Source organism: Artemia franciscana, chromosome 6 (assembly GCF_032884065.1).
Source record: "Artemia franciscana chromosome 6, ASM3288406v1, whole genome shotgun sequence".
In the NCBI taxonomy this organism is placed as follows: domain Eukaryota; kingdom Metazoa; phylum Arthropoda; class Branchiopoda; order Anostraca; family Artemiidae; genus Artemia; species Artemia franciscana.
Genome location: NC_088868.1, coordinates 28,305,954 through 28,321,137, shown reverse-complemented (window position 1 = coordinate 28,321,137; position 15,184 = coordinate 28,305,954). Strand labels below are relative to the sequence as shown.

The following is a 15,184-nucleotide window of genomic DNA, read 5'->3' as shown; positions in this document are numbered from 1 at the left end:
GTGAAACAAAAAAGCCGTTTAATTAGAAGAGGAAGCTTTTTTAAAAGTGCTAAAAGCTTTAGTGTGAAGAGCATGGTATTGAGGAGGGGGGCAACCTCTTCATATACGAAATAATTTCTGTTTGTTTTGATTTTTAACGTCACTCTTAACTTTCAGTTGAAGAAAAAACTTGAAGAAATATCAAGAGATGAAGCCAAACTGGGTTAATAAACATTATGAGTTTATGACATACTGAAAATCTGTCCAGTCTAGGAGACTTTCAGATAGGCCTCTAAAGCAAAAAATTGAATATAATATTATTTGCTTTACATGGCAAAAAATTTAAGCTATGAAAGTAATATTTCGGACTTAGAAGAAAATAATGATCCTTTTTATATATGAATAAACTTAGTTTAAAAAATTAAACTTTATATATGAATAAACTTAGAACACTAAAGGGATAAATGTAACTAAAGAGAATAATTGTTTTTTTCCAACAAGATGTTCTTGTTGGTAAGTCTATTCACTAATAATTTGAAGCGTTTAATCTTGAATAATTTTGAAGTGACTTTATTAATGCATAGCTTAGATTTTTAGCTGTTCAATGGTATATACATTTATTTTGTATCCCTAATTGGTAACGAGAGAGCTATATTCTTACCAAATTTTAATCATTCAATTTTGTTTAACCAGTTTTTGCTAGAGTTATATTCTTACCTTATTTTAAACATTAAATTTTTTTTTACCAGTGTCTGCCTTTTGCTACAACAATCAGTAAAGTTACACTTCTTAGAGCTTCATGACAATATTTTTTGTCGCTAGTTTTCTTCTGATTTGTTACATACGTTCCTTATTTTCAAACTTGGTGCTCGCTAAGTGTTAGAACTACATAACTTCATATGAGAATTTTTTCCATTAAAAATTGAGTTATCAGGTTTTTGTAATTTTTTAAGACGTATACCTATGTTTAAGTTTCCACTTAAACTATTATAAAAGCAGATTTAATTTCTAATGTCCATGTCACTGTAAGAAATAAAACTATCTTACTGTAAAGCATTTAATTTTGGTCTTTCCAAAGTTGTTTAGTCACTGTAGACTTTCTTGATTAGATACATCTTTCCTCTCTTCCGAATTTCGAAGACTTTCCTGGTTCCTAACTGTTTTTATCCCATCTTGTTCTGTATTCTCAATGTGGATATATTGCAAGGAATTTTGGAGGTTTCATTCCTGAGGCTTTCTTTGAATGCTATATTAGAGCTGTTTTAGTTGCATAGATTCTAAGAATTTATTTCTTTTTTGGCATTTCTAAATGGGATTTGTAACTAAAAGATAGTAGAACGTATGTATATTTTTATTGCCTTTGAAAGTATTGGCGCACTGCCAGAAATATGCTTAGGGCGTCACAGAATGGGAGGGGGCGTACAAAAAAAGTGTTTTATGTGGAGATGTCTAAATTATATATCATATATATCTAAATTGTATATCATATATCATTCTCTCTCTCTCTATCTCTCTCTCTCTCCCCATCTCTCTGTCTCTTTTGTGGTGAGCGTAAGCTAGTGAAAAGGAAGGAACAGAAAACCTATGTAAAACGCAGTATCATCTGTTTAAACAATAGAGTAGAAAACCTAACAGAAACACAATCACAGGTAAATAATAGCTTTAGGTGTCGGAGAATTGTGAGTGGTTTCAAGTGTAAGTTATATGACGCTAAATCAAATATCGCACTTCCAATATAAAAATTGGAACATTTCCCTATTTTTTAAATAAGTTTAGATAATTCTCTAAGTGAAATTTAAGCAATACCATAATTCTTGGAGAATAGATAAAGTGAAAGCAGCTGAATAGTACAATAAAGATACAAAAAAGGGGTAAACATCGAAATTTGAAACAGAATGAATTTTACACTATTCGAGAGAAAAATGCGCTTATTAATATATCCAAAATCGGTATCACTTCCTACTGGCAAAAAGGGCCAAATTCATCCTTAAAATGCGGAGGAGGGGGCAAAAGCTGAAAGTTCATTATGTTACTAAATATAGAAAAATATGTCTTCGATGGGGTTATCGGGGTCGTAGATAAGGCAAATATAGGTACAAATGTACCATCACCAGTAGTACAAAAAAAAAACAAGTTTTTTTTCAGCTGAAAGCAAGGAACAACATTATAACTAAAAAAGAACAACGTATTCCGTATATGAAGGGATTGTTCCCTCCTCAATACCTTGCTTTTTACGCTAAAGTTTGACCCATTTTCGTCCCAATTTTCTTAAGATCGATTCCTGAAAGACAAGCACCGTTAATTAGAGTAGAAAGCTTTTTTAAAAGTGCTAAAAACTTTAGCATGAACAACAAGGTATTGAGGAGGGGGCAACCCCTTCATATACGGAATAATCTCTGTTCGTTTTGAGTTTTAATGTTGCTCCTCACTTTCAGTTGAAAAAAAATTATTTATTTAATTTCTGATTGTTTAATAATGCCTGTAAATCTTGCTCGCCCTCCATGGAAAATTCCCTCTACTCATGGGAATCTGTGCGGAAAGTTTTTCTACGTCTTTCTGGCAATAGTTAATTTAAAAAAAGAAATTAAAATTGTCAATGACAATTTTCTGACTTGGTCTTTCTTCTGACAATAAATACAAAATTCCACATTTTTGAAGATAGGAGCTTGAAACTTCGAGGGTCTTCTGATACACTGATTCTTATGGTGTGGTTTTCATTAAAATTCTTTGATTTTTAGGAAGTTTTTCCTATTGAGGTGTATCGCTCCTTGCTTACAATTCGTTACCACGAACTGTTTTAATATCAGGGAATTCGAAAAACAACGACAGAAGCGATTTTAAGAGTAAGGTGTTTTGTTCGTAGATATTCGTAGAACCTGATATTTAAGTATCTTGTTCAAGAATATGGATAAATTATAAAAGAGGAAACTGGTGCAAGTATTGGCAAAAACGGCAATGCCATCTAGTATCGTTTGGTAATATCTGGCATCTTTTCAAGCTTTGTAATCGTTTTTCTGTCAGTAACTGAGATCAGACACTTATTAATACACTAATTTTACCAAATACACAAATTAGATTATAATCCATATTATGACACTGAAAAATACCAAGCGTTGCCAAATGCTAGATGATGCTGAGGGTTTTTTGTCGACACTACTGCCAGTTACACTCTTGTAAGTTACCCATACTCTGATCTTTTGTTTAAAGTGCGATTTACAGCTGTAGTTTTGTCGCTAAATCGCGTGTTTCACAGTGAAGATAAGCCTTAAAGTGGTGAAAATACTGAAAATGAAATATGATTGTTTGTATTTTTTAATATACATCTTAAAAATAAGTGACCGCTCTTCTCTTAAAGATCTGTTCTTCCGATGCCCAGTTATCTACCATTCGACTGCAAAGACATTAGAGCCTCAGTAAGAGCATATTGATTCTGTGAAATCGTTGTCCAAATACAGCATTATTTCTGCTCATTCATTGTTATTGTGTTTTAAGTTTTCTTAAGAATAGGATATACAGTAAGAACAACAAACAATAATTAATACGAGAAGAATGAGCTCGGTCGCTATTTAATGAAACCCGAAACGAGAAGAACTTAAATTCGACCACTCTTTGATATCTTTATAGTGAACTTGTCATGGCGATAAATTATAAATGAGGAGCGACATTTTTTTTAATAGTAACCGAAAATCTCTAAAAGGAAAACAAAGGTACCGAAACTTAAAGTAAAACAAAGTTGGCTTGGATAACTGTTGGTGTGAAAGAAAGAAGTTCTACACTGTGTAGAATACTTTTGCAAGTTCTAAAATGTCGTGGTCGATATACGAATTAGAATTTTGTTCGTAAAATTACTGATAATATTAATGATCAGTCAGTGGCGTCAAATGGGGAGGTGCATTTGCCCCAAAGATTTTTATCCCTCACCCCTCCTACAATCTAAAAGATGTCTTTTGGTGTTTCCTTTGAAAAATAGCTTTTTCGTATTTTCATTAAGAAAGTTCTGGAAAATTGATTTTGAAAAATGAATTTTACCTCCACGCCCCCTGCTGATTTTCTGGAGATCAGTGCCACTGGTACCGGCACTTTGAAATTTATTACCTGACGGTCAGGTCTTGATTAAAAAGAAAAGGTATGAAAATGGTAAGATAAAACAATCACAGACGACATTTTTTAGTTAAAAAAACAGGCTTTGTAAAAAAAACTCACTTTTTGACTCCTTTTTGAATTTTGTTTCTTTATTTTTTTTATGTCTTTTTAAGATCAAGCTTACTTTTATAATGAAAAATTACAACCAATGCTTGAACACATAAAAAAAACTAGCATAAACTGTTGCCAACTGTACCACATCCAACTTGAAGTGGATCTTTACTACTATCTTTCAATAGAATACAGCACTACTCTAGGGGGGTAACCACCCCCTCCTCGATTTTGAAAAAAAAGTTGTCTGGTATTTTCATCGAGGAAACATCAAAACTACCTTTGTACACTTCGAAAACAAAAATTTATTTTGGTTGGGGGTATATCTTCTAACTGGGGTCAGTGGTGTGACTCTGTAAGCTCAGTCAGAGTCGACCAGCTCTGGGTAGCTGGAGAAATCTGAGGAAGATAAACAGGAAGGGTGAATGAAAGCACAGGATGGCTGTTTCCCCATCTCCATCAGACTCCTGACTGCAGGGCCATGAAATGGGGAATGAGTACTGCCGGCTGAGACTATAAATTGAAATGCCTCACTCTTTACTTTTAAATATGTTTTCTAAAAGGGACAAATAGAAAACATGTTTTCGCGTTATAGGATTAATCTTCAACTTAGCAGGAAGAAGACGAGTTAGCCTAAGCTCCTTGTTGTTGCGCTGTCGGTATAAAGCAAGTTCAATGAAAGAGTCAATTAAAAGAAGAAAGAATTTTTTCTGGAAGTATGGGCATTGAATTTGTAATTTGTGATTTGGCTTATTGGTCTTCCATTAGGGTGTCATAAATCTAATAATGCTTTCTGAAAATTTTGGTGTCTTCCAACTTAAGGGTCATTTTAAATTAGTTCTAATATAAGTTTAACCGGATTTTTTTTTTTGTAAAGTTACAGATTTTTCAATAACGTTTGAAGCTCGTAGGAGAATGTTTTGATGAAATTAGGGAAAGCTTCTAGATTCAGTCTAGGAGTTTTGATGAAATTAGGGAAAGCTTCTAGATTCAGTCTAGGAGTTTTGATGAAATTGGCAAATGCCCACCCCAGATTTTCCAGGGGGCCCAAGCTTCCACCACAAAGGGCCCTTTTCCGGCCATAATTATCCATTATGTCCAACATAATTCATTCTGTTCAAATGGTTTAAACTAATTGCATGCCTATTAGCCAAAGAGCGTAATTACCTGACGACCCTTGGGATGATTACGCTATTTGCTAGTAACCATTGTAAACTTTGAAAGTAGGTTAGATTCATAATAAAAGTCTCAAGTTCCGTCAAATGCCCCATGCTCACCCCAAGATTTGGCCCAAATGGCGCCTCTGCTTTGGTCATAACCCCTCTTACCAGATACACTTTTGAAGTTTTTTAAAAAGCCCCAAGTTAAAACATATCTGAGAGAGGAGAAAAGTTGGAGAATTGTTTGGGGAAAATATGCCCTCTTTTTTAAAATCTCACCTTTTGAGACATATTTTAGACAGAGTATTGGGAGGATATAGCCCCCTCTAAATAATCCGCCGAAGAGTCCCTCGGCCTCCCATTTGGGATTTCCCCTTTTGAGACATATAGAGGTAGAGTCTTTGGAGGACATTAACCCCTGTTAGTCATCAAAAGAGGCTCCAGGGTCTCCAAGTTGAGATATCTCCTTTTGAGACATATTTGAGGCAGAGTCTCTAGAGTTTATTAGCCCCTGCATGTCACCCAAAGGGTCTCTGGGTCTCCCATTTGCTTCTCTAATCGCCTATCTGTGCATTTTCCCTTGAATTTGAAAGTTTTTCCAAAAAGGAAAATGCTCCGCAGAAATAATTCCCTTATTTCAAGAGGTGTTGAAGGGGAGTCTTGGGAGGATATAGACTCTTGTTAGTCATCAAAAGAGGTTTCTGGGCCTTCAAGTTGAGATCTCTCCTTTTGATGCATATTTGAGCAGTCTCCGGAGGATGTGCCACCCAAAAGGGTCTGTATCTCCCAGTTGTTTCTCTAGTCTTGATTTGTCTATCTGTGCGTTCTTCCTTGAGGTTGCAAGCTTTTTCAAAAAAGAAAATGTTCCATAGAAATAATCATCTTGGATCTTCTCTAGATTTGACAGTGGAGGCCGTCGATCAAAAGAATCTAGAGTAATCTTGATTGAAGTATTTCATGGGGCGAGGGAGCTGTGTCATTTTGTCCCGTCTTATGTTTCCGATTTCCTCATTTTAAAGTATGTACGTTCACTCAAAGGTTCCTTATTGACAAGGGTCCGTATTTTTGGAAAAAGGAATGTGGGCAAAGTCATAATTTAGGAGCTTTATGCTATCTTTGTAAGATTGCATACATGACAGATCTGTTACCTATGTAAATTTTGACAAAAAATATTTCCTTAATTTCAGTTATCAATCTTTTGTTCATCGGCTTTAGATTTTTTTAAATACAATTCCCATTATTTAGTAGAATTTTAAGCCATGTTTAGATTTACTCCCTAAATTTAAGATGTAGTTCTATAGATCTTTAAAGCCTTATAAATCAGGATTGAGTAAAGATATGAGGCTCAAAATACTTTTCTTCTGCCTCTATTTCTCAAGATTTCACTTTTTTAGAGTAAGTTTGTTCTTTTCTTTTTTAGGGAAAATGTTCTTTTCTTTTTTAATTATTTATTTATTTAAAGGTTAAGCGACACACTCTGTAAAAGTCACCAAACCTGATATAAATTTAGACAAAAAGCTAGACAATTTTTTATCTTTTTATTCTTTTTTTCAAGCGAAATAATAGACAAAATCCGAATAGGAGAGATTTCAGGCCGAAAAATGTGATTTTTTCAAACCTTCTTCTGCCTCATTTCAGCAATAAATCTATTTCTCAAGATTTCACTTGTTTAACACAAAGATTGTTAAAAGCTATCAAAGGTCAATGCCCTTGAAAGGGGAAAAGAGCAGAAACAAGTTCTAACAATACACCATCTGGGAAGGGGGGGGGAGGCATTAAGGCTCTGGATCCATTCATGGGAGTTTGAATCGCCTAACTCAATTAGTTTCTAAGATGAATAGAAGTCCCCTAATCTAAGATTACCAACGTTTTTTGTTTCTAAAGGGTTTCACTATGTGTGCCCTGAGAAGTATGTGAGAAAGTGGAATGGCTTAATTAAAAAAAAAAACATTTTGGAGAGAGGAATAAGGTTTTAACTATGTTTTTTCCCTGAAAATCCTGATTTTCTTTTGTGGGTCTTACAGTTCTTTCTCTCTTCTAAGGATGTTGTGGTCTTCTAAGGATGAGACTGAAGTATACCGCACTGTAGGCAACGACTGGCTCTTAAAGAGTTTTGTGGCATAACCTTTAGGCTATTACCCCATCATTATGACATTATTCTGTTAAATCATATATAAATATGTTTTATAAAATATGATATTTATATAATAGAATGCTTATATTGCAAATAATTCTATTAAACCACATTAAATTATAATCAAGAGAATCATTATTTGCATTTTCCCTCCAATTTGTGAAAAATGTCCTACCTTTTTCCGTGTGATTATCCTGTTATTAAAATTCGATATATTTCGGTCACTTAACTGTCGAACACTAACAGAACATTTTAAATCTTTAGACGTTGGGTGATTCCTGAGTTAATTTATTTTATTGCGAAAGATTTTCAGTTGAATGTAAAGTAATTGAATGGGATTATTCGTAGATTCTCATAGGATTTTTCCTTGTTTTATATTAGAGGTTGTGTAATAAATTCGTTCGGGAAGGTTGTGAAATAATTTATGAATTTGACTATAAGTATGGAATTTATTTTAATAACTTAATCTTTAAGATTTTGGCTTTTCGCGAACGGTTTCTTCTTTAATATTTTCTCTCTTTTTTACAATTTACTGTTTGTACCGTGCGTTGTATTTTGTATCCTTATTTAACAAAAATAAATTTAACGCTGGATTTTGACGCAAGCATTTAATTCTAGGAAAAAAGAAGTAAGTCTAAAATAGGGTGGTGTAAAGAGGGGAGTTAAAATTATAAAATGTGCTAACCAGGGTTGCCACCTTTGGCACGAAAGTGCTGTTTTAGCACAATTCCATCATGTGTAGCACCGTAGCACGTGCTATATTTTTTAGAACAAAAATGTTCGTATTTAAGTTTTGGTTTCCATGAAAAAACAAACAGAGATCATTGAAAATGACCGTTTTTTCTATGTTTATAAACGTGTCGTTTTAATAAAACTACACCGTTTCATGAAATGCAATTAAGCAAATGCATAAGATTTTTCAACTAAAAGTTAGGAACAAACTTACTTAAAACTAAAACGAATTGAAATTATTCTTCTTAGAAGCGGGACTGTCCTCTTAAACACCTCCCTCATTAGGCTAAAGCTTTTTGGCACTTTGAAAAATCTTCTTTTCCAATTCAAAAACCCCTGACTTTCAGTAAATGTTCTTAAAGAATTTGGCAAAAAAGTCAAACTTTAGATTAAAGAGCAAGGAGTTAAGGAGGAGACAGCCCCCTTCATAGAAAAAAGAAAATTTTTATTTTTTTTCTTCATAGAAGAAAAAAAATTTTTTCTTCAAATATGTTTTAAAGCTATTCCTTACTTTCAGCTAAAAATAAACTGGTTTAAGAAATTTAATTTCTGATGGTTTTCCAAGTCATGCCCAGTCCGAACCAATATATAATATAGGGTACAGGCCCCTTACACTCCTGGTTAATTGTTTTTAAAATGTATATATCAATATTTTAAATATGATTAGTACCTATTTATGATTAGTGTGATTAGTTTTTCTGCTTAAGGATTAGAATGATGGATAGCAATTTAAATTTTTGACAAAATTTGAATATACCTAAAAAAAATTGTGATGAATAGGATTTTATTCAATAAATTCCTATTAATATTTCCAGTCCAGGATTTCGGTCGGACTAAGAGGAATATTGTTGTTCATTATGGATGGAAATTCTGTCAGACTTTTTACATTCTATGTGGCTGAAGTCATCATAACCTCTACAACACATTGATTCTTCGATTGATAAATACGCTACATACATACTTTTAAATACATTGGAATATTTTTTATAAGTAGAAAAAGAGAAATATTAGTATTTATAACTGCTGAAAAATAGTTATTAGTTACATTGCTCCCCCTCCCAAAGAAATTTCTTGGCGGGACTCATGATGGCCAGCCCTGCTTTTTCTGCTGCTGTGATGGTAGACATGGGAATGTTGTCTTTTATGCTACATAGGGAATATTTTAATTGATTTCCTAGTTTTGCCTATCTTTCTACATCTACTGAAGGCTTCGGGAGAGCTAGAAGTTGCAGTATTTAAGCTTTACCCCCCGCCCCAGCCTACACAATGACTCTCCCCTTCATTATAGCTGATAAATAATCACGCATCACTAAACCTTATTTCCTGAGAAATAAAGTGAATCGACTTGGCTTAATAGAGTATCAGTGGCGTAGTATTGTCAGTATCCTGTGGATAGAGGGTAAAACTGAAGCCAATTTTCCCAAGTCAATTGAAAATGACAGTGAAAATTAAAAATGAGCCATATACTACCTTAAAAGCGAATGTATACTAAAGAAAACGGATCTGATTCTATGTGTGCTTGAAGTATACAGTAGTTTTGACACGATTTTTGAAGACGCTCAATTTCAGCTAGGGGACAAACTAGGATTGAGGGGGGGTGTATTCCCCTACCCTATAGCAAAATACGCGCCTGTTCAGTCCTGTCATCTTGTGGTATTGCTTTCTTTGCAACTGTGAAGTCTAAAATATAGTTTATTAGCACTTTTAAATCAATTAACTTCTCAGAATTTGCTCAATTAGCTTCTCTAAATTGATTGCAAATTGGTCTTATTTGGAGAAAAGTCGTAGTTTGGTGACCTAAAGTGGCAGAAAGCAATAATTTCCCGTGGCACAATCTTTATAGTCATTTAATAAGGAACTTCTATTTTACGTTCGAATGAGCTCATCTAGTTTGCCAGGACCTTCGGTTTGGTACGCTTCTCCCTGGGGAAAAAAACAAAATCTTTCTTCTGAAAGTGTCCTGATGATGAAGTGTCCCATGAGCGAGGCCAACAAGCAGGCATGGAAAATTTTCAAAGCTGCTAGTAGCCGATTTGGACATAATTCTAAACACTGCCAACGCTTTAGCAGCACAACTTATGTTCTGACAGCTTTTCTTTAAGCAAAAAGTATTTTTACATGTAAAAATGGTATTTTCAGACAAAATCTGCGTAACAAAATGTCTGTAAGCTGCTTTTTTAATGAAATTTTTACAGAAAAAAATGGATATTAAAGAATGTTGTAACATATTATTTAACAATATTAGAGATTAAGTATATTTTAAACGCTTGCAAAGGGTGCTCCAAAGCCACTGTATAAAGCCAAAGCCACTCCAAAGCCAAAGCCACTGTATCCCAAAATTATAGGATTTAAATCTTTTTAGAATGAGGCATCCTTTGATTTTGTGAGTTCTCGCTAAAACCGGGTCTTCATTATCCCAAAAACCGGGGCAGTAGTTTCCTAATTTTGTGACCCAAAGGCATCTAAAGTCAGGATAGCAGCTTCCTAAATCCTGTACCCTAGAAGTTTGCACCTGACAATTTTTTTACTCGGTTCCATGCAGTGGCACTAATTCACGAGAAAATATGGGGAGGGAGCTAGAAATTTTGAAGATGAACACACTAAAAAGCTATTTTTCAAATTCTTGGATAGGAGCTTTTTTACTATTTTTTTTTGCTAAGTAAAGATTAACAAATCAAGGGGGCAGTGGCGAACTCTACAGTTTCTCTACAGTTAGAGCAACCTCGGATATTTTATTGAGGATGTAATGTTTTGTTCTTATAACCTTTTAATTCTCCCTTAGGGGTGGGGGAGGGGGGTTGAAGTAGTACATAAATAAACATTTATACTCTGTTTTCTTTCATCTACATTATTGACTAGCGTTTCCAATTAGTTTTCACAAGTAATAATCCCATCAGTGCCTATCAAATGTAATATCATATTGTCTACATTTTCTTGAACACCTAAATTTGCACACAACATCCCTGATTTTCGATTGCTTCAGTTTTCTTGGGTACGAAAATAGTAAGCTACTGTCCCGAATTCTGATCCATAGAGCCCCGGCTCGGGTACCGAAGCACCGACTTTAGTTTAACCGAATTTTTAGCGACGATTAAAAGTAAGGTATTTGAGGCCTTCCATTCTCTCCATGCTGGGATCGTCTCTCAAATTTCAACTGTGGTTATACGATTTTGGATTATTCCACGCAAAATAATATATCGTAAATGTTGTCGATGTTACTTTTTCGAAATTTACTCTAGTCAAAAGTTAGAAGCATTTCAAACTAATTATACTTCGGCACCATAAGCTTTTTTTATTTTTCTGGCAATTGAAAATTCCTATCGCTTGCAAGATTTGAATTTACAAGATCCTTTCTACTCCCTAATGGATTCCACAAAGATTTTATACTCTATAACCTCCCCTCAGCCGCTGAAAAACCTTTTTAATAGCTTCTAATTTCATCAAACCACGCAGGGATTTCGGGAGATCCCTGTAGTTGTATAAAAAAAAAAATTATTTACTGCTGAGGTATATACTTCTGAATAATGTGTGCCAAGATTGTACTACAGGTGGAATCCAAATTCCTGGGTTTTTACAATAATTTGAGGATTGATTTAACTGTTATTTCTTAAAACTATATGGTGATTAGAAACTGGTCTGGACTCGAAAATTCTTTCGAACTCCCAAAGTTCCGGTAAATAGTTTTGAAAATAAGTTATGATCAAATTTCGCTGAATCAAAAACGATTTAGGGACAAGAGAAAGAGTTACAATAAAATAATAAGTTTGTCGATATTTTCTTCGTTATCAAAACGCTAGAAAATCGTCCGAAATAGCGTTGTAACTTATTTCTCTGACTATAATTTGTCTCTTATTTTTTAACTAGATGGCGATACAAAACAGTGTTTAAAACGAAAGTTAGCACCTGAAGTGAAAAAGTTGCTGTTAATGTAATCATAGCTTTTAAAAGAAAGTATGTGTTGTTACTCCTGACATTGTAAGTTGTTTCAATAATTTTTTTCTTTTTTCATGTATTTTCCTTTTTGAAATGGCATGAATATGATGATGTTTGTATATTATCTCTCAAGCTGTTGTTGTCTTGTGTGATGCACCTGAATGGCTTATTATTTTGAACAAGAATTGGGATTGTGCATACTCTGTTCCTTGCTGTGTCCCTCTGCTTTTAACTCCTTTATTTTTAATATTTCTGTAAGAAAGGAATTAATAGAATTACTTTCTTTAGAAAATGTGCTGCATATGAGAACGAAATCAAGAACTATCAAAACGGTGGTGCTGCCATCTTTAGACATCCGAACACTGCAAGCCCAATGGCTGGACCTATACCGCAACATAAATTTGAATTTCTGTTATCTCAAAGCTCTCAGGGGGTAAAGCTTCAATTTATATCCTTTTGACACTTGTTGTAATTCTCTATTATTTGTTTTCTGATTGGACATGATCAACTACATGTCTAAATGTCTCCTCTAGTCTGACCTGCGCAAAAATGCCTTGAAGTTAGGGTGTTTTTTATAACAACCTAGCCACCTCTAATTAGTTTTTTGATTATACATTATTCACTACAAGCAGGAGATTTAATGTGACCGAATCAAAAAAGCTTTGGAGTAAGGGTTTTTCTCTTTTTTTTAATAGAGTGGGTACCTACTTAGGAGATAGGGCCTTTTAAATTACAATAATTTCTTAGTGTTTGATAAACAAGTCTAAAGACATATAGTGTGCAATCTAGGGTGAATGGGAGGAATCAAAAGCACCCTTAATGTTAATTAGTATGAACATCAAAGAATATTAAAGATCTATTAATAAAACATATTAACAACTAATTAAAACCCTATCAAAAGTAGGGCTAAAGCTGATGCGTTAGCTTAATCTATAAATAAATGAAACATAACGCCAAGTTACACAAAGATCTTCTAGCTAAAAAGTAAGGTCCAACAAGAATACAAAAGGCAGATTGGGGGGGGGGGGTAAACACACCAGAGATATTACATCGTGTCCCCTCATCCTGACGAATATTAAAGACAGTCTTGTTATCTGCTCTTTAAGGAAACTATAAATAGGTTTTGATAATATTTGATGATAGTTTTAAATCCTATAAGGCTTTATGTAGTGCTTTGAACCGTACTGATATTGTTTCCTTTACTCTTCGTCTGTACAACGATTAGAAAAAAAGTTTGTTTCTTCAGTCCAAAAAAAAGACTAAATTATTGGCATCAGACCAGTTATACAGTTATTTTCCCTTTCTTCATGCAGTTAATTTAGGTGGGGCTTTAATTTTAAATTCAAAATATTACCACTTCAAAATACAATATTTATGATTTGATATTTTAGATAGGATGTTATGATAATTTAGATAAGGCTTATTCATTCAAAAAAAAAAAATTAGTTAATTAATTTGATTTACCTATGTTCAGGTAAAGATATGCTAGTTGTAATTATTCACTGTGGAAGTACGGCCCAAATTTGATTGATAAGCCATTTGATCCTAACCATGTTGTATTTCCCTGGCTAATTGGGTTATTGCCTTATTTGATTGATAAGCCCATTCTTATAATTTATGAGCCCTTTCTTGAATTATTATAAAATTCAATTCAAAAGCTTCACCTTTTTAATTAAATTCTTAAGAAGTTTTCTTGACACGGGCAGTGAATGGGAATAAAAACACAATTAATGTATTTAAAAACACAATTATTTAATTGTTTTTAATTGATATTAAAAACAATTAATATTCCGTCCATTGTAGCTGCTTGTGTTTTAAGTAGTTTAATTGAGCTTTTGAACTAAGGCATAAAATTAACAATAGACTAAGTAATATAGGGATTATACAATGCCAGAATTTTTCCCTGGTTCCTGGTCATATTTGCTGGAACACATTTTAAATATATTGTGTCTACACTTAGTAGCGAGTTGAAGGGTGAGACAATAACAGAGGTTAATTTTGATTGCTTTAAGTTCAATAACGTATTACTTTTTGTTTAAGTCTTTGGCTTACTTTTGTTTAAGTCTTTGTTTAGTCTTTTAGTTTAATGTTTTTGTACGTTTTGTCGTTCAGATATCGATTTTTATCTCATAATTTTTAAATAATTAATTTTACAAAGCAAATTTCGTGTCTTTTTTAGAAAAAAAAATATATACACCCAAAATCTATATTTGCTCTTCAAATTTGGTCTCAGTTTAAAATTTCCTGTTTTAGATTATCTTATGCTTACATGCTGAATGGTATGCTGAAGAATACTATCAAGCTAAGGATGATGCAAATGAAACATAAAGAGAGAAAAGAAACACTAGTTAACAAAGTGAATCCAATGAGATTGCAATACGAATAAAATTAGGGGTAAAATAGGAAACACTTGGAGAAAAACGTCAAAAGAACAATTTAGACTTACAAAGCGATAAATTTTAAAGTTGGGCAATAGTTACCAAATTTAAGGGGACTGAGATTGATTCTAAAGTGACTTGAAGTAGTAATATAATTAAAAAATGACACCTAAGCCGTATCCGGGGGGGGGCTCTATTCCCCCCCCCCTCCGCAGCATTTCTATGTCCGATACGAAAAAAGTAGCAAAATGCATATAAACTAATGTTTGGTGTGCTTTGTTAAGTATTTTTTTAAGAACCCTTCCCCCACCTCTGAAAGGAAATAACCCCTCTTCCGTGAACAAAAACACTGGATAGGCTCCAACATGACATGCTTATTGACAGTTAGTGGAATTTGAACTTTTATAGATCAACTTAATCAGTTTGCAGAATTTGTGAAGTGAGAGTTAACACAAAGTAAACCACAGGGCTCATTTTTGTAAAAATACGACAGGTAGCTTTCCTTAACATTTTCTAACATGCGCGGCCTTCAAATAAAGATTATAAATTCGGAGATTTATTAATTAGGTTAATCAATAAATGGAATTAATTAAATATATTCAACCAAAAATTATCGTAAAAAGCCGCAAAAACTGTCCTTTACGTTATCTAGCTTATTCAACCTTCAAATCAAG

The 15,184-nt window shown here is 33.5% G+C and overlaps 1 protein-coding gene across 2 annotated transcripts in view; it reads left to right on the top strand.

The window, feature by feature from the left end:
* Positions 1-15,184, top strand: part of LOC136028280 (RING finger protein 212B-like) — a 71,270-nt gene that overhangs the window by 38,288 nt on the left and 17,798 nt on the right. For both annotated transcript variants that reach the window (XR_010617799.1, XM_065706021.1), the window contains exon 4: positions 12,421-12,565. Coding sequence is in view for 1 of the 2 variants with exons in the window: in XM_065706021.1 (XP_065562093.1) it covers positions 12,421-12,565 (145 nt within the window). In the remaining variant the exon portion in view is untranslated. The remainder of the gene's footprint in view (positions 1-12,420; positions 12,566-15,184) is intronic.